Raw genomic sequence first — 20,877 nt, 5'->3', positions numbered from 1 at the left:
AATCCTTTCTGTTCCCCTTGTCTACTATGCCCAGCTCCCACCTCTTCTCCCAGCAATCTTGAACACCCCACACACATACAAAGAAAAAACGTATATAATTCTTCCAAAGTTGCTCATAGAATGAAAATCAGCATTCTTTGTACATCAACCTCTTCTTGGTTCATTTTTTTTCAGGTACCTTTAATGTTTGAAAATGTGCCAGAATCTTTCTCACCCCAGTTTTTGCACAAACTATTTTTGCATACTGAATTGTCCATAGATCTCTCTAACCTCTTCCTCCCCTCATCAAGTTACAAATGTATTTCTATATTTATTTGTATGGTATGGGTTTTATCTGACCCAAACACGCACTCAGTTGAAGCTGAGTAATGACTATATGACAGTTTGTAACATTATTCTTTCTATTTGAGGGTTTATATGAAACTTTTCTTGGTAAACAGCTTTTAAAATTTCCATCAAAATCATAGCAACAGTTATTGCTATCCTAAGATAAGATTTTCAAATTTTGCATTTAAAATGTTTCTCCATAATGAATTCTTGCATTTATCTTTAGTAACCAAATTAGATTCACAAGTGACATTTTAAAGTTTCCAATATCAAATATGCAAGAAAGTGACCCAAAAATGAATAAAGGACAACTTAAAACAAAGTGTAAATTTCAATTGCCCTGTCACTGTTTTTACCACTAAAGTATTTTATTTGAAATTATTATTATTATCCATTAGTTATGGACCATTTTTTAAAGGATCCTACAGTAGGTATATAAAACTTCTATTTCTATTTTGTAACTTTGAGTGAACTTTTTATTTTATTTATGAATTGTTCATTTTATTAAGTGTTTATTTATTACAGGGGCCTCTGCAAAGAATGCTCAGATGAGCAGTAGGGTTCTAAGTAAGGTACATGGCCAACAGGTGCTCATGGTAGTCAGGGCTATACTTGTCATATCTGAGGGCAGGGGGCCTACAGCACCAAGTACTAAACCAGGATCTTTCGTGAGCTAGACATGTGTTCTACCACTTAAAGTATTTCCACTGCCCCTGAGTAAATTATTTAACCTGGTTTCTTTTTAGTAAGTACTATGATTTAAAAAAAAATTGTTTCAGATGTAAAATTCTTTTTCCACAGTTTGAAAGACTTTTAAAAGGCAACCATAAACAATACCAATTTTTAATGATGTAACCACTCAAAAGAACATTCCATTTTATTCCTTCATCGGGTCATGTACCACGATTGTCATGTAAAGTTTGTTCATCTACCATGCTTTTTAAAGGATGCATAATTTCATCAGTTCTCTCAGACCTGGTGTCATAATTCCCATCTCTCGCATTTCTGTATTTGTGCAACAAACTGTAGTGCTGGTCATTCTTATTGAAAGTATAGAGTGATGAAATTTGCTGCCAGGCTTCAGGACTTGGGATTTGGTTCTCTTGAGAACTTGAAACCTCAAAAAAATAGTTAACATTCTCTCTTGCCAATATATTTGCACGAACTTTGGCTTCCTCTGTAAGGATCTTCTGCTCCTCTTTCAAATATATTTTCCAAAATTCTAGCTGCATAAGACTAAATGGAGATCTGCATCGGGAGTAACATGTTCCAACCAGAAGACAAAGGACAATCAGTGCTATGAGTATCCAGCCTCCCACCTTAGGAAAACACACACACAAAAAAAAAAACACAATTAATCACATTTTCTGTCATTTTCTGAATCCTCAGGTCAAATCTAAAGTACTTCTCTTATTATCAGCTAGCAATGATTTGGAATCTTAGTCCCTTCAAAGGAGGAGTGGCAGGGAGCTCTGGAGCTCTGGACAACTGCTGGCCAGACCCGTCCCCATATTCTAAGTCCACTCGAAGATCCAGGAATGAACCTCTATATCCTTACCCCAGAACGCAAAACTTGGAGCTTTCACAAATGCAAGTAAGCCATACATTTTCAAAGTCTTTTCTAAGCCCAATGGCTGTAGGGCTGGGACCTCCGAGTCAGACAGACTTTCTGCTAACAGCTTTTTCTGGCTGCAAACATCAGAGGGAGTGCCTTTACTCCTTTTCTCTGGTTTGACTTCAATAGTGCCTCATAGTCTTCCTATAAAATAGGCAAGTGACTTTTAGTTTGTTTTCTGATGTCTTAAAATGCGTGATTTGGGGCCAGAGTGAGAGTACAGTGGGTAGAATACTTGCAGGCAGCCACAAGGGGTTCCATCTCTGGCATCCCGTGTATCTGGCATCCCTGAGCACCGCCAGGAATGATTCCTGCGTGCATTAAAGCCCTGAACACAGCTGAGTGTGCCCCCACTCCACACTCGCCCCCAAGCAAAGAAAAAAGGCCCGACTTTTGCCTCCCCGCTGCCTCCTGAGCCAACCCTGACCTGAGAGTGCGCCCGGAGTTCCTGCAGGAGGTCCACCAGGTCCGGCTCTCTGTTCTGCAGGCAGGGCATCTTGGGCAGCAGAGTGATGCAGTCTTCTCGGTGGCCGCTGCACATGAATCGCACAAGCGGGGCTATGCCGCTGGCCCCGCACTGGTAAAAGGTTCCCCCGAGCAGCGCCACGGCCACCCAGGTGAAGGGCGCGACTAAGGCGGTCGCAGTGATCTCCAGGCACACGTTGCAACTTTGCTTCTTCGTCGGGGAGCGGGGCCGGGCACCCCGCAAGCAGCAGCCGGTCAGCCAGCGCCAAGTGCGGGTTCGCAGCACAAAAGCCAGGATAAAGAGCAGCAGCGCGGGCACCAACAGGAAGACCAGCCCATAGGACAGGTTCCAGCTGGCGCTGCAGGGGCACTGGAACACCACAGCGGAGAAGATGCGCTCCCCGCCCGCAGTCAGAAGGGTCACCAGCCCGTAGCCCAGCGCGTAGCGGTGCTTGAGCATCAAGTCCAGTACCGCATGAAACTTCTCCATGGGTTTCTCAAACAAGGTCGCCAGGGCCAGACCCCGAGGTGCTTCTTTCTGCGGCTGGCACGTCCTGTGGTTTGATTGCAGCTGAGGCCAGGGACTTATGTTCTTTGATAAACAATAAACTCGGAAAAGGAAGAGGATTTGCCAGGCCCTCCAGAGATGTCTTTCGCTTTCTTTTGTCAACCAAGTCAGCTCTGGGTCACTGAGAATCTAAGGGAACACATCCTCTCCCAGCCTCTCAGCCTCCCACCCTTTCCTTCCCTCTCCGCCCCCTTCGCTGGCGGAAACCACAGCGGTGATTTTTCTTCCCTGTTTCTCACCGAGAACGACCTTGTTGACTGTTACCTCTACAGCTACCAAACTGATAGCCAGGAAAGTTTCACTTCAGATCCTGACCAGAAAAACATCCAATGGGAAGAGGACCTTTTGCATTTGAATTAGGGGAGAAAAAGCCAGCTGGTCCTCCAATGCAACTACTCCTACTTCCCAGGCCAATTATCAGTAAAATCGAACTTGTGCCAAAATAGCTGCACAATTACTGGTAAAGGTTAAGTAAAATTTCTAGTTTCGCTTTCATAAGTTAGAACACTGCAGAATAGAACCACCTATCTAATTTACACTTTGTTTCCTGCCTGATCCTCTAAAGAACAGTGAACTGAATATATTGCATTATTTCAGCCTTCCCTTCTCCTGCCTCAGTTATTTCACAACACTCTCAGTACCTGGAGGACTATAAAATTTTTCCCACCGACCACCAACTTGGGGAGCAAGCAATGAGGAGTTAAGTGTGTTTTGGTTTTGTGGTGATGGGAATCAAACCCCGGGCTTCAATTGTTCTCTACCACTGAGTTACACCTCTGCTGCCAACCCCCACCTAAATTTTATTTTAAATTTGATTTTGAGGGACCACAAATGGGGATACTCAGGAATTACTCCTAGAAGTGCTCAGCGCACCATACAGGAACTGACAGGGGTTGAATGTGAACCAGCCATCTGCAAGGCAAACAGCCTACCCTGCAGTATCATTCTGTCCCCATCCCCAAGTTTTAAACCCCAACCACATCTAACTAACATGTTTTTCTCCATCTTCAGTTTTCTCAAGGCACCATGCTCTGCCACTACTGTAACTACTTCTGTGAAACTATATTTATTCTGCGGCTTGAGGCATTTGAAGATAGAAATGGGTTTTGAAGTCAGGTGCATTGTATCTGGGTGTATATCTGCATGTATGTTCAGCAAATCAGCTTCTCTAAGGCTCAACCTCCTTATCTATAATGAAATAAAAACTAATTGTTCGCTTTTCAAGACTGTTGGGATAAGAAAATTGACTAGCATATGTAACACACTGCAGTTGTGAGGGCAAAACGGATGCCGTGACAAGCTGCAGCTAACATTAAGTCTCAACTAGGCTTCAGTTTCTGTTTCCCCGAAGTAGCATTTGCAGTTTCTGGTAAACTCTCAGTTGAGTTATTTGCCAAGATAAGTAATTGGGCAGTTAGGTCTGGCCACTCATGAGGGGTCACTGTACCCTCCTTAGAAACTGTTACTAACCATTGCCTAATTGCTGACCACCATTGGAATAAGGTCGATGCTAAAAATAGACCAATATATAAATTGCCTCTTCACTCTAAACCCTATATGAACTGCTTGTGATTTGGAGTCGGGGTTCTTATCAAAACTCCACTGCGTTAGATGAGACTTGGACCCTAGCTCGGGCTAGCACTGGCTCGGGCGAGTAATAAAGTCCTTTTGCTTTTGCATTATCGTGTGTGGACTGGGTCTCTCTGCAATTGGGGATCTGAAACTCAGGCATAACACAGGTTGTTAGATAAGGGATTACTTTTTACTTGCAAGTATGAGAACAGACAAAAGGAACAAGAAACCTATACTGAACATAATTTGAGAGTCCAAATTGCTGTTAGATGAAATAATAAACTGAACTAATATCTATCAACTTTTTTGCCTTTTGCTGTCTGCCTGACTACCAGGGAATGTGTCTGGGGATGGATTCAGGGTGTGCAGGTCATAGTGAACAGAAAACAAATGATGTACATCCACAGGTATAACTTAACTGAGGAGAATAAGCAGTCCAAAGAACTGAGGCAATTTTTAGAGAAGTAGCAAGAGATATGTTATTCGTCTCTATGTACAACTTGCCTTCTTCACTACATCTCAACCACTCCAAGCCTCACAAACACCATACCTTGTGTGTGTGTTGGGGGAGGGGAGTAAGGATGCTACCATTCTGGGTCTGGAGACATAGTATAGATATTAAGGATCTTGCCTTGCATGCAGTTAACTCCAGTTCAATCCCCAGCTTCCCATTATTGTCCCCTGAATACTGTCAGGAGTTAACCCTGAGCACAGGGCTAGGAGTTGAGCCCTGACCATCACCAGGTATTACCAAAATAAAACAAAACCCTCACCATTTTATAGTATTTTGAGGAATAACTTCTCTCTTGTATGAGTGTCAGATTCCATCTCCAGATCAAAATCCTTGTTATGCAGGATAGTTGGGATTCTCTACCCTGAGATTAGACCAGATACTATCAAGATCCCTGTAAACTTGTATATGTCAAATAAATTATTCCTACTCATTCATCTCTGCTCTCTTACATCACCAAAAATAAATTTTTTCCTTGTCCCTCACATGACTCTCATTCTTTTACTGAGGGGCTCTTCTTCCCCACTTCCTAGCCCACAGCATCTCTGGACTAGAGTGATAGCATAGCAGTTAGGGTGTTTTCCTTGCATGTGGCTGACCTGGGTTCAATTCCCAGCATCCCATATGGTCCCCCGAGCACCACCAGAAGTAATTCCTGAGTGCATGAGCACTCATGAGTCAGGAGTAACCCTGTGCATCACTGGGTGTGACACAAAAAAGAAAAAAAAGATATAGCATCTCACTCTCTATATGCCTTCTTTTCTGGAGGGGTCATGCCTGGCAGTGCTCAGGGCTTACTCCTGGCTTTTAGCTTAGGTATTATTTCTGGTGATCTCTTTGGAACCATATGAAGTACCAGGGATCAAACTCATATTGGCAGAGTACAAGAATATCACCCTACCTGCTATACTAACTTTCCAGACCCTCTATATACTATCATTTAAAAAATTCTGCTACATCTACTACTTCATGTATATGGCTTTATTCATATCTCCCTAATTGAAACTTAACTAAATGTATCTTCCTCTTGAGTGAGGTTTCTTTATTCTCCCATATTTCTCAACACAATAAATGCTTGAATTCTCCCATTACAATGTCCAAACCCAGGATTTTCTACCATTATGTAATAGTGTATCTTCAACTAAAGCTCATGCTTTTCAGCATCATCATCGTCATCCAATTGCATCTCCATCTGTTTTCATTATCTTCATTGAAGAATTTACAACTCGTGACAAACTGTCCTTAATCTCTATTATTATTTAATTCAAGATTAGTTTAAAATTTTATTAGTCGGTCTGGAGAGATATTGCAGAGGAGATAATACTTATCTTGCAGTCAACCAAACCAAAAATTAACTCTTAAAAACACATACAATCCCCTTAGTAACACAAGAAGTGTTCCCTGAGCACAAGTCAGGAGAAAGCTCTGAGCACTGCCAGATGTGATCTAAAAACCAAAAACATTTTTTTAAAATTTTTATTAATGAAACATCATGAGGTATAGGTGTAGACTTACAAATTTTTGTGCTTGGGTTTCAGTTATACAATGATCGAGTACCCATCCCACCACCAGTGCCCATTGTCTACCACCAATGATCCCAATATCCCTCCCACCCCCATCTCCCTATCCCACCCTGCCTCTGTGACAGGGCACTCCCTTTTGTTTTCTCTCTCCTTTTGGGTGCTTTGCTTTGCAAAAGAAGAATTGAGTGGCAATCATGTTCGGTCTATAATCTACTTTCAGCATGCATCTCCCATCCTGGGCGGATCTTTCCAACACCCTTTATTTGGTGCTCCCTTCTCTATATGAGCTGCCTTTACCCCTAGAGTGTACGGCTGGCCTTCAAGCCATGGAGTAAACCTCCTAGTACTTATCAGCTATTCTTAGGTGTTAGTCTCCTATTTTTTTACTTTATGTTCATCAGATGAATGCAATCTTTCTATGTCTGTCCCTCTCTTAATAACTCATTTCGCTTAGCATGATACTTTCCATGTAGTACCACTTCTATGTAAATTTCATGACTTCATCCTTTCTAACAGCTCCATTGTGTAGTTGTACCAAAGTTTCTTTAACCAGTCATCTGTTCTCGGGCACTCAGGTTTTTTCAGATTCTAGCTATTGTAAACAGTGTTGCAATGAACAAACAAGTGCAGATGTCACTTTGACTATACTTTTTGCTTCTCAGGGAAATAGTCCCAGGAGTGGTATTGCTGGGTCAAATGGGAGCTCAATTTCTACTTTTTTGAGGATCATCCATACTGTTTTCCAAAAGGGCTGAAACAGTCGGCATTCCCACCAGCAGTGAAGGAAGGTCCCTCTCTCGCCACATCCACGCCAGCACCAGTTGCTTTTGTTCTTTTGGATGTGGCCCAGTCTTCATGGTGTGAGATGATATCTCGTTGTTTTGATCTGCATCTCCCTGATGATAATGATGTAGAGCATTTTCTCATGTACCTTTTAGCCATTCGGATTTCTTCTTTGAGAAAGTTTCTGTTCATTTCATCGCCCCATTTTTTGATGGAGTTGGATGTTTTCTTCTTGTGGAGTTCTACCAGTACTTTGATTATCCTTGATATCAAAACCTTGTCGGATGTGTATTCGGTGAATATCCTTTCCCATTCTGTAGACTGTCTTTGTATTTTGGTCACTGTTTCTTTGGAGGTGCAGAAGCTTCTTTGTTTAAGATAGTTCCATTTGTCTATCTCTGTTTTCACTTGCTTGGTCAGTGGCATGACATTTTTGAAGATACCATTAGCTTCAATGTCATGCAGGGTTTTGCCAACTTTGTCTTCAATGTACCTTATGGAATCTGGTCTGATGTTTAAGTCTTTAATCCATTTTGATCTTACTTTTGTACATGGTGTTAGGCAGAGATCTGAGCCCACTTTTTTGCATATAGCCGTCTCGTTTTGCCAGCACAATTTGTTAAAGAGGCATTCCTTGCTCCACTTCACTTTTCTTGTACCCTTATCAAAGATCAGATGATCATATGCTTGGGGGAAACATTTATTTTTTTAGTCACAGTTCTTACTTTCATCTTATTGGTACCCTCCTCCAACTAGAGATAATTGCCCACTTATAAAATACTTTTTTATTCAATATTTATTTGAAAGTTTGATAAGCACTTAGAATATGCTAAGACCTGGTAAAGTGCCTGGTATTATTGAATATAGGAGCAAGACAAGCAGATTCCCTACTATCATTGAACTTATTTATAGTGGAAAGGATACGGTTATATATGTATAGGGAGGGTAGAGCTCCAGATATTATGCAGGTAATTAATAGGGAATCTTTTGTAAAGAAAAACAAGGGTTCTAGAGTACTAAAGATCTTGATATCTTATCATTTGAAAGAAAACTAATGGCACAATATAAAGGCAGAGATCAGGTGGAAACTTAGTTTTAGGGACTTGATTACAATTCAATTTACTATCCTAATCCTAAAACTCATTGCAAACAGCTGCATCCTGACCTATTTTTCTATCATTTGTTATCTCTGAATGCCACAGCTGTGTTTGCTGTTACTAAGTTCTTCCACTCATGGGTTTCCAGAATGATGGTGCTTTTGTACATACTACTGGCTAGCATAACCATGAAAGTTGAGTTTTAGTCTGGTAACTTAAATTTCCCCTTGACATGTGCAGTTGGGTCTAGCACTCTGCCATCAATTTCTACAACCTCTGGAGCAATGGATGATTCTAAATTCTGCTCAGCCTTTCATGCCCTGCTCTAAGAAGACATCCCCCAGTGCAAAAATAGTAATGTAATAACTATGTGGAAAGTAATCAAAATTCTGTCTGAAATTATTTTGTCTAAATAACATTTTAAAGAGTTTTGCACTTTTTAAAGTCTATATTTTAACCTTAACTTACTTTAAATATTAAATGAGATTCTCATGTTAAGCACATTGGGTTATAAGTTTGGTTTGATTCTAGTATTTTGTTTCTCAGCTTTTCATTATTATGTTTAAACATTAATTTATGAAGCCACAAACACATTTCAGAAAAGAAAAAAATCAAAAAAAAATCTTAAAAGGAAACATTTTCAAATTTTGATTCTGTGAAAAGGTGGAAGTTTCTTGCAGTCCTCTTCAAATGAACTAGTTATCAAAAATCGTTTTTAATTGCTTTCTAAAAACTGAAAAAAAATGGTGTCTCTGCATAAAGCAATACTGCTAGGATCTAATAAAGTGTCACTCACTCCTATCCCAGAAACCCTCCCACACTAGTAAAATCAAAATAACATTAATATATCTTTAAAGTATGAAAGAACCAATTTTCTGTGACAAAATTAAAAACTCAGAAAGTCTGAGTCCAACTAATCTTGGAAAATATTTTCTGAATGCTAAAATATGCTAATCAATATTTATGTTAATTAATGTATTTGAAAATCTGGAGAATGCTATTAAACTTTAGATTTTTGAAAGTTTATAAAACTTCTTCCTATGCAAGAATAAAACAGATCATTTGTTAAATGGGAATTCCATAGCGCTTAAATTTCAACCATTTTACAAATTATTTTTTCCTTTTATTAGCACGAATTTTTTAAACCTTTAAAAAAATTTTAATTAGTCACTAAAAATTTTTTTCAGGGCTGGAGCGATAGCACAGCGTGTAGGGCATTTGCCCAGCACGCGGCTGACCTAGGTTCGATTCCCAGCATCCCATATGGCCCCCGAGCACTGCCAGGAGTAATTCCTGAATGCATGAGCCAGGAATAACCCCTGTTTATCGCTGGGTATGACCCAAAAAGAAAAAGAAAAACAGAACATAAATTTCTTTTTCTGTTTTACGTCCTACCAAGGCCACGAGTTGCCCCCCACGAGTGGCTCTCCGGCACAGCTATGGCTCCAGAGGCACATGGACTTAATGCAGAGCCTGGCAGCTTACGGCAGAAAAGTGAATGTACTATGTGTTAAACTATGGCGCTATGCCTCCCCAGGAGGGAGAGGGTGTCTGTCCCTTCCACCTTCCCCCACCCCCAATCCCCAGCAGCAAGGTGGCCACCACCTCAGAGCTTATTGGAAAGCCAGGTGTGAGCTGGCAGTGACAGGGCAATTGCAGCCTCATGTGAAGGGGGCCAGTACCAGCTTGTCCTTTACGTCTTACTGAAGCCACGAGTTGCCCCCCATGAGCCATGGCTCCAGAGGCACAAAACCAATCTCGTAATTATCTGGCTCTTGGCAGAAATCCCTCCAGACTAAATTAGTAAAACATCAGAAATCCAAAATTGTGCGACTACTATCATGGCCACGTGACCTCATATGGTTCTCATAACCAGCTATAGAAAACAAATTGTTTCACAATGCCTTTTCAGCATTTCTGATTGGTGGGTGGAAACTCTAAACAATAATGGTGCATCTCTTGTCGAAATAATGAATATGATCAAAGTAGAGAGAGAGTTAGGTAAAAATCATCTGCCTCACAGGCATTAGGAGGGGTGGGAGGGGGGTAAATTGGAGTTCTTGGTGGTGAAAAATAAGTACTGGTGAAGGGAAAGGTGTTTGATCATTGTATGACCGAGACTTAAACCTGAAAGCTTTGTAACTTTTCCCACAGTGATTCAACAAATAAATATAACACAAAAAATTTTTTTTTCTATTAAAAATTATCATCTTAATTCTGAGAACCCCTAGAAGTGGCCAGTCTTTGTCACCACTTTTGTTGTTATTATCAGCATCATCATCACCATCTGGTGATATAAGATTATTAATAGTTCTAGCTTTTGCTACCCTAAATTTCCTGAAATTTATATCTATTTGCCTATTAATGAATAAACATATTATTTAATATAGGCTGAAAACTTCAATTATAAGTAACAGAAAATTATGGGAAGGAAAACGACTTGTTATTTCAACAAATATATTGTTATATAAACAAAATTCCAGTATTTTCGATATGTGCCATTTGCACTGGCATAAAATGATGTCTCATTGTCATTTTTGTTCGGAGGTCCCTAATAATAAGTGATGATGAGCTTTTTTTTATGTGCCTATTGACCATCTGTTGGTCTTGCTCAGAGAAGTATCTATTCATTTCCTCTCCCTATTTAACTTTTTACTGAATCATCGTGAGATATACAGCTAGAAAGCTGTTCATGATCAGTTTCAGTTATACAATATTCCAACACTCATCCCTTCACCAGTGCACATTTCCCAACAACAAATGCCCCCAGTTTCCCAGTTTCCCTCTGGGCTGCATCCCCCTACCCGGGTCCCACAGCCTGCTTCTGACAGACATTTTTTCTTCTCTCCCTTTCTCTTTTCCTTTAGGCACTGTAGCTTGCAATATTGTTACTGAACAGGTATCATTCATATCACTTTACCTCCTTTCCACACTCAGTTTTTGTCCAGAATGATCATTTCCAATTGACATTGTCAAAGTGGTCCCTCCTCTGTCCTAATTGCACTCCTACTCTCATTTTGTGTCAAGCTTCCTACCATGGACCAGTCCTCATGACCCTTTTGTTGTTGTTGTTGAATGTGAGTATTTTGTAGATCCTGGCTATCAACCCTTTATCTGATGTGCATAGTGTAAATATTTTCTCTCACTCAGTTGTCTTTAGTCTGTGTTTCTTTTCCCGTACAGAAACTTTTAAGCTTGATGTAGTCCCATTTGTTTAGTTTAACTCTGTAACCTTTTCCAGTGGCATCAGATCATTGAAGACTCCTTTGAGGGCTAAGTCTTTCAGAGTTCTGACTATATTTTGCTCCATGCCCTTCGTAAATTCAGGTGTGATCTCAAGGTCTTCTTTGAGTTGACTTTTGTGTAAGGTGTGAGATATGGGTCCAGCTTTAATTTCTTGCATGTGGTTATCCAATTCTCCCAAAACCATTTGTTTAAAAGGCTATCTTTATTCCATTTCATGCTCTCAGCTCTTTTGTCAAACCACTTAACCATTGCCTCTTTAGAGGTAGTTTGTCCATGATAAACATATACATCACCATCCCTGCATTTATACCCTCTTAGGCAACATTTGCATCTTAGGGAGATTTTAATAATTCTGTAACCGCTAACCCATTGGGCATTTCCTGTTTCTTTTTCACTATAGGTAATGCAATGGTCTGAGTGCCAAACTTCTCAATTCAGAATCTTAACAAATGTGATAGCATTAGTAGATGAAATTCTTGGGAGGCATGTTAGGAGAGCATTCCTGAATGTGATCAGTGGTTTTATGAATGAGGCTCTTGAGAGATACTTTGCCTCTTCAACAATGTGCAATCAAGGGGTATGGTGCCGCCAGCAGGTCAACCTGTACCTTTGGGGTGAGTGCATCAGCAGCCTGATGGTGCCTTCAGAGTTCCAAACACCCCAAAATTGCTGCTGTGCCTTTGGCCAGACTCCAACAACTTGGGGCCAAGTTTACCAAGAAATTAAATGGCCAAATGTGGGAGCCACACCCACAAACCACCTTTGGCTCAGCTATATAAGCTCATTCATTGGCCTTATTTCAAAGACCCATAAATCTTAAAAGAGATCAAAAGACGCAGTTAGAGCCATGACTGACATCTCCAAGCTGCCCGCCTTGATGGGACTGGGCCTCATCCCCCCAGGTCCCCAGTTTTCTAGTAGCTTGACAGTCACACCCACAAACTGCCCCAACCCCCTGCCCGCGGCAGCGTGTAATCTCATCAACGGCCAAGACCCAGAGACTATAAACTAAAGTTCCTGGAAGAAACAACACAGAATTTCCTGGACATTATATTCTACCCATAACAAGCAATACAAAACAAATCGTCTAGCATTGCCTTTTTGGCAGGTTTGAGTGGTGGTGGGAATGGTGTCAAAATATCGAACATAACCAAAGTAGAGAGAGAATATGGGGGAAATTGTCTGCCACACAGGCAGGGGAAGGGTTGGAAGGAGTGTGGGGAGGGGAGAATACTGGGGATTTGTTACCTGACCTCCTCCAGGGTATCAGGCACCTGCACTGCTTACTTCATTAATACTGGGGATATCGGTGGTGGAAAATGTGCGCTGGTGAAGAGATGGGTGTTTGATGATTGTATGGCCAAAGCTCAAACATTTGTAACTGTATCTCATGGTGAATCAAAAAAAAAAAAGGGAAAATAGTAATAAAAAAATAATAAAATAAAATTAACATTCTGAATAAAAAAAACAGTAATGTGGAATTCATACCCAATTCAATCAGCTTAATCAATGGCTGAATAAATAGCAGCACTCCTACATTATAGAAAAAGTAAGGTTTTTTCTGCAAAGATCATTCCTATCTGTATGGCCAAGTTCAGAACAACAAAAAAGGCATTTTGTCTTACCAACCCGGTGACAAACAGAACGTAAATATCCCCAGGAAGGGGCAGAGTAACACCAGAGAGAAGACAGGGCCATACACAGATTTCAGTTGCAGTTGAATGTCCACCTAGACACCCACTCCCTCTACGGTCATCAGTCATAAGTCACAGCAGGAGATGGTGGAGTTACAGGTCTTAACCAAGCAGGGAGTCTCCCACAACTTCCTCTTGCCAACTTTCCTTCCCTTTGCAGTTTGTTTATTCAATGGAGATGTCCGGAATGCAGTTCTTACTCCCACTCACACACAAACACACACACACACACACACACACACACACACACACACACACACAGACACCATCTTCCTCACACCCACACATAACCGAATTACAGGAATGATTTCTCTTATTACCTTTAGCTACACATTAAAACCAAAAGAAGAAATTTTAAAATATTTTATTATTACATTTCTTGACAATTTGAAAGTTTTCAAATGCTTTTTTAAACCAATAAAGCAAGCCTGCTACTTTTTGTTGACACCTAGATTCAGAGTTTAGCAATTCATGACTCCACTTTGGAATGTTACCTGACTTCCTCCAGGGTATCAGGCACCTGCACTGCTTACTTCATTAAGCTTGACTGCGAATAACACCTTTCAGGCTCACCATTTAACCTCATGAGCACTCATGAAACTCTCTTTCCCTGGTTCCTTCTCCAAATCAATACTGGCAATCATTACAGCTGAGCTCTACATATGTGCATTCTGAGTAATCTCCTTTTAGACCCCCACTTGCTCTACAGATGACTTTGGGCAAGCTAATTGGCTCTCTTTACCTCAGTTCTCTCATATGTCAAATGGAAATTATTTTATCTACCTCACTCAGTTATTGTGAATAAACATTAGGTGAGTTGACACACGTAAACTCCTTAGAATAGTGCTTAGCATATAGGAAATGCTTTAAAGTTTGTCACTTATGGTTATTATCTTTGCTGGTTTTGACAGTCAACTTTAATTAAACATTTCTGAATCTTCACCTCTCACTCCTCCCTCCATTAAATTCTACAACAGGCCTGTCTGATTGCCTGGCAGACATTTGAACTTTATAAACTGCAATCATCCCAAACCTAAAGCAGAAATCATTTTCCCCTAGAACTTATTTTGCTTCCAGGAGTTGCTGGCATTAGAGATATCAGTTTTTCAAGCTAGAAAAGTCAGGGTCACCTGTGGATGTTATTCAGTTTCCTGTGTAATCTGTTGCTATTTCAGGGACATCCTTCAGAGTGAACCTCTACTTTACCTTTTAGAGTTAACTTCCTGAAAAAATAATTTGAACATTATTATTATATAATTATTATATAGATATGGTAGTAGTACTGTTCATAATTAGCAAGAATAAGTTTTTGGGGTTTTTGTTAAAATTAATAGCATCATTTATGAACCATGAAATAGAGAATAATGTACAAAAGTGTAAGTATATAAATTCAATACAAATATATAACTGAATATATAATGAGAATAAATCTTAAAGATATATTAAGGAGTTAAAATTAAATGCAAAGAATATGCTCATTGTTCTTTAATGTATAGAATTCAAAATAAATAACACCAAAATTTAATTTCTGAGAATGTGTACTATCACTAAAACTTTAATAAAAAACAGTTTAATCACAAAGATAATGGTTATTATTTATGGTGCTTAAGTGGGATTGTGATTGGCGTAGAAAAGAGAGGTAGGGTGTTAACTATGCTTTATTTCTATACCAAGGTGAAGATTATATCCCATGCTTGTTTTAGTAATTATTTAATTATGTGTTATATTTCTCAAATCATACAGCAAGAAAAATATCCAATCATGTTTTTGTTTCCTTTTGAAATCTCTCACGGTCCATAATTATTAGGATCATATATCCTTTTACTACTTATGTTGTATGGAAGCTCTTTCCAGTATTGCTTCTTTCATCTCTATCCCATTCAACCACTTATACCCCAATTTCCAATAGTACTGACCCCTGAAATACCATGTATCTTCTTCTGTTCTGTATCTCTCTCTTAGTGATTTATGCCTTGAATAAAATTCCTGTGATTTATTTCGCAAACGACTTACCTCTTTTAAATTTCACTTTGATGTTAATTTTTCATTTAAATCACATTCAAAATCCCCAAGAGAAATGGTGGATCTGTCTCTTTTCTCCCACACCATTAAAAAAATTTTAAAAACACACTAATATATATTTTATTGTACCTATTGCAACATCCTTCCAAGATTTATGTTTCTGCTACTGAGAGTTTCCAGAGGAACAAGACATCTTATTAATCATTCATCAGTCAATAGTCAGTTACTCCTGTCTCTACCTCTCACACTGAAATAGCCCTCACCACATTGCATATGAGTTTTCTCTGGAGCGATAGCACAGAGGGTAGGGCATTCGCCTTACAAGTGGCCAACATGGCCGACCCGAGTTCGATTCCTCCGCCCCTCTCGGAGAGCCCAGCAAGCTACCGAGAGTATTCGATATGCCAGACACAGTAACAACAAAGTCTCCAATGGAGACGTTACTGGGCCTGCTCGAGCAAATCGACGATCAACAGGAGGGCCTTTACCTTACCTTTACCATACAAAGTTATTCATCATATGAAATATAATTCTGGGGGAATTGTGTCAAATGCTGCAAGAACTCAGCACAGTATTTAGAACTGATTTTGTAAAACTTCACCTGTCTAAGATTTTCTAGTAGTGACATCTCAGAAATGTGCTAGAGGGCGCTAATTCACCAACATAACAAGCTATTATGCTTCACGGGGTGTCAATCCACCAAAGAAACAAAACCTAATGCTTAGAAAGCAAAATATCTGTTATCTTTAATCCAATAATTTAAGTCTAGAACTTACTTGTAATTATTTTGGGAAGAACAATTCAACAGACAAAAAAAGTCATAATAAACTTGTTTTTTGACCCAATTTGTTTTTTCCCATCCTAGGGTTGGCCCAATTAGCAGTGGAAATGTCAAAGTAGGCAATTTTGATTTTCGTGATTTTCTCACTTTTCATAAAGTGAAGAAATTCCAAACAAGGAGTTTTCTCAACTATAATACAATATGGTGATACTAGATCATCTTTAGATTCCTTTCAATGACGTTCTATAGTATAGAAAGGTAGTGAAATGGAAGGAAGGAAGGAAGGAAGGAAGGAAGGAAGGGAGGGAGGGAGGGAGGGAGGGAGGGAGGGAGGGAGAAAGAAAGAAAGAAAGAAAGAAAGAAAGAAAGAAAGAAAGAAAGAAAGAAAGAAAGATAGAAAGAAAGAAAGAAAGAAAGAAAGAAAGAAAGAAAGAAAGAAAGAAAGAAAGGAAGGAAGAAAAAAGAGTTGTTATAAGAGACAAAATTCAACCAAAAATAAGAAGCATTTAAAAATATTTGAAAATAACAGAAAATGCTCAAGCGGGCCCAGTAACGTCTCCATTGGAGACTTTGTTGTTACTGTGTTTGGCATATCGAATAAGTCACAGGGAGCTTGCCAGGCTCTGCCCTGCGGGCAAGATACTCTCGGTAGCTTGCCAGGCTCTCGGAGAGGGGCGGAGGAATCGAACTCGTGTCGGCCATGTTGGCTGCGTGCAAGGCAAATGCCCTACCGCTGTGCTCTCGCTCCACTTTTTCATTGATAAAATGATGTTATGAAAAATGTAATGTGAATCAAAAATCATTTGTTCTCTGAAAGAGGTACGAATTGTGAAAGGTGTTCTTGTTGCATCTATATCTACAAACCTGTTAATATTTATTCCAGTCAGATATTTACCTTCTTTAGGTGAGGACAATAAAATATTTGTATTTTGCATAAACTATTAGCTGTCCAATTAAAGTTTTATAGATTTTATAAAGATTTATTTCCACTAAGAAATCCCAAAGTTTATGTCTAAGGGAAAAATCAGGGGGGAAATTTTATTAAATAAGAGATGGATGGGAAGAGATTAGCAATTTGTTTATGAAACTCTTAAACTTTAAAATAATAAAAATGACTCACACTCTGGTGCAAGATGACATTAGAAGCAATAAGCAAACATCTTAACTTGCAACTCATGTTACATTGTTCTCTCTGTAGGCTATGCCACAGTATCCCAAACTATGACAAAGAGTTTGTATACTTATTTCTGAAATATGAGGCTGTTCTGAGATTTGGCAAAAATGTTTCTTTCTTTTGCTTGCTTCTTTTAGTTGCCCAGATTAAAGGTTTAGAAGAAATCTGAATTTGGGCCAGAGAGTTAGAACATAGGTTAAGTTGCTTGCTTTGCAAGTGGCCAACACTAGTTGAACCCCTGGCACTACCAAAAGACCGCTGACACAGAGCCAAGACTATCCCCAGAACACTGCTGGTACAGTCTATCCCCCTTCCGTTATATGATGTATTATAATTTTTATGTAATTGATCTTATAGCTTGATTAATAGTTCAAATCATTATGGGGCTGAAAAGATAGGACAGAGCATAAAGCGCTTGCCAAGCTCACGAGTGATTTGAATCCAATCCCTTGGCACCGCATGTGCTCCCCTGAGCACTGCCAGAAATGAGTGATCCCTAGGCAGGGAATAAGTACTGAGAACTGTCAGTTTTTCAGATACTGCAAATAATTTATGACATTTTTATTAATAAAATTTAAAAATCAAATTCAAAAGTTTTTATATTAAAGTTTATACAGTAGCCACTAGTAATTGCTTGCTATGTGTCTCCGGTCACTTTTCTTAAACTTTCAGGTTTCAAAGAGAAGGCCATAAGTAGTATCTTTATCATTGATTTTGCAAGCAGACGTATGAAGCATTCCTGAACTCAGTAAGCTACAGTAAGATGGCTATTATTAAAAATCATTGCTCTCCAATATAGACTGATATAATAATGATGCAAACATGGATTGGGCAATGTTTCATGGATAGCACATTAAAAAGCCCAAAACCTAATATGTGGTTTTTAATATATAGTTTAGGAGGGGGGCAGACCTGGTTGTGCACAGGGCTTACTCCTGGCTCTGTGCTCAGATATCTCTCCTGGCTATCTCTGGAACCATATGAGGTGCTGGGGATCCAATCCAGGTTGGCCACACACAAGCAAGTACTCCATTCAATGTACTATCATGCCAGCTCCCAGATCCCAGCTTCTAAGACAAAAGTTATATTTTTTAAAATTTTTATTAGTGAAACACCATGAGGTATAGTTGTAGACTTACAAATTTTTGTGCTTGGGTTTCATGTTCGAGTACCCATCCCTCCACCAGTGCCCATTTTCCACCACCACTGATCCCAGTATCCCTCCCACCCCCATCCCCCCCCATTGCACCCTGCCTCTGTGGCAGGATATTCCGTTTTGTTCTCTCTCTACTTTTGGGTGCTGTAGTTTGCAAAAGAGGCGCTGAGTGGAAATTGTGTTTGGAAAGAAAAAAGTTATTTTACAGAGTTATCACATAGTCTGTTTTCTAATTCTTCCCCTGGCCCCAAAACTATTAGGTATTTTTCATTTAAAAAATGACTTGTGCAGTAATAAATTCACATTATTTCTCATCCTCTATAAGGCTCTTAAAACATCAAGATAGTATCAAAAGCCTATTTAAATGTCAAGAAAACACAGCCACTTAAATGAGATATTCTCATGTCAGGAAGTTCTTTGTAATCTGAGGTATTCAGGTCTGACTCTCCATACATGCAGGTGTGGCTGAGAAGCCAGCTGAATAACCAACCCTTTCACCACCTTAGCAGCCCACACTCCCTGCACCGACACCACATTGTCTTATGTTGTCTAGGAAGTTAGCTGCACTGATGTGGTTTTGCTTTCTGGATTGCACAATCTCATGAGCTCAAGAGATTCTCATGGCAATTGCTGAAACTTAGCAACTGTCTGTTGATTACTAGTAGCTTACAACATCCCACACAAATAGTGTTATTTAAATTGTGCTTTGGCATCTAGATTCTTTATCCCACTTGTGACCACCATTTGTATAATTGCCATAGAGCAGGTGCATGTAAATGTTGTTAACATCTGTCTTTTTCATGTAATCTGTCGAGATAAAATTTCAAGACCACCATATTACCCAGGAATAACACTATTAAAACAGATCCAGGATATAGTTGAAGCTTCTCTCGGGATCAACATTCTCAGCAGTGTGGGAGGTTAATAATGTTTGCTCATTATTAGAGTCTATTTTCTTCTGGGACTACAGTCTTCTCTGCTCCACCCACTCATTCGGTCAATTTATCAATTTCGTAATATTAAGTGTCAAATACTGTGTAAGCATCAGGCATCTATATTCAACACGAGACAATTCCTGCTCTGAAGGAGTATTATCTGGTGTAGAGGACAGAGCAGTGATTTTTATGGTCTTTTCTTGTCTCCTAAATGCATGTGAGTTACACAAGGGCAGTATTCAGTAATGGGGATGAGTTAAAGATTGTAATTTATATTTCGTCTTTAATAAAACATTAAGTGAGGGCAAAGAGAGATAGTACAAGGTGGGATGGGGACAAGACGCTTGCCTTACAAGCAACAACCCTGGGTTTAATTCTTGACACCATACACGGTTCCCCGAACATCTCTAGGAGTGAGCCCTGATCAGAGAGTATGGAGTAAGTCCTGAGTACTGTCGGGTGTGGCCTTAAAACAAACAAAAACTTTAGTGAATTCCTCCTTGAAAATAATCACATTTCCCTTTCATAATTCCTTTTTGTCGGGCTGGAGATATAGTAGATGAGTTAAGGCACATGCCTTATGTGCCAGAGCCCAGTTCAAACTCCAGCACTGCATATGGACTGCCAAGTGTGGCCCCAAACAATCACAAAACATACTTTGTTAGAGAGTTTCAAAAATATACTGCACCTCCTCAAAATCACAGACCTCTAATTAATGACAAGAAACCATCCTTCTGTCAGTAAAACAAATTCCATAGGAAAAAAAAGAAGGAGCTAAGGAAACCAAGACATCTACATAAAATGGCGGTATGTGAAATTTCTTTCACTCTAGTGATCATCTCTTATCCTAAACAAAATTGAAAGTGACAAAAACCCAAATGTTTAAAAGTTGAAGATAGGGAAAACTAATAAGATATTTTCTTCATAGGAAGAGTTACTTCCAAAGTCCAGTTATTACTATGTCTTTGTAAAAAAAAGTAAGATGTCTTAACCACAGGAAACTTTTTTGTTCAGAAAATAATTTCAAATATATACTAAAGTCATTTCTCATTAGTTAATTTGTAAAGTGAAGGGCTAACTGAACTGGTTTTTATAATCTATTACCTTAAGAATTCTATCTTAAAGAGTTCATCCAAATAGTTTCTTTTGGGGTTAGCTATTGAAATTATATGATCATGATAAAGACTTATGAGTAACTCATTTTTTCCTAGACTCTCACAAAAGAAGCAGCACTTCCCTGTGATCCATTTCAAAAAGTCTGTAACTACCTCAATCAATCAAAATGCTTATAAAAAATGGCACTACTATTTAGAAATGATACTGGGAAAAGAGAACCGCAATTATCTCTTGAATTGAGATAGGTTGATCTATCTCTCTGTCACCCTTTCCATTTACCCTTTAAGAAAAC

General features: G+C 39.3%; 1 protein-coding gene across 1 annotated transcript; it reads right to left on the bottom strand.

Annotated features, from left to right (window-relative positions):
* Positions 1-1,220: 1,220 nt before the first annotated feature.
* LOC130033668 (calcium homeostasis modulator protein 6-like) lies at positions 1,221-2,915 on the bottom strand. Its single transcript, XM_056125462.1, has 2 exons — positions 2,370-2,915; positions 1,221-1,646 (listed from the first exon to the last, which is right to left on the bottom strand). Exons 1-2 carry the CDS (start codon positions 2,895-2,897, stop codon positions 1,221-1,223), a joined length of 954 nt encoding a protein of 317 aa, XP_055981437.1. The 5' UTR covers positions 2,898-2,915.
* Positions 2,916-20,877: the final 17,962 nt, after the last annotated feature.

Source organism: Sorex fumeus, unplaced genomic scaffold (assembly GCF_029834395.1).
Source record: "Sorex fumeus unplaced genomic scaffold, SorFum_2.1 ptg000054l, whole genome shotgun sequence".
In the NCBI taxonomy this organism is placed as follows: Eukaryota; Metazoa; Chordata; class Mammalia; order Eulipotyphla; family Soricidae; genus Sorex; species Sorex fumeus.
Note: the sequence above shows the minus strand (reverse complement) of the source record. Positions and strands in the feature narration are given on the sequence as shown.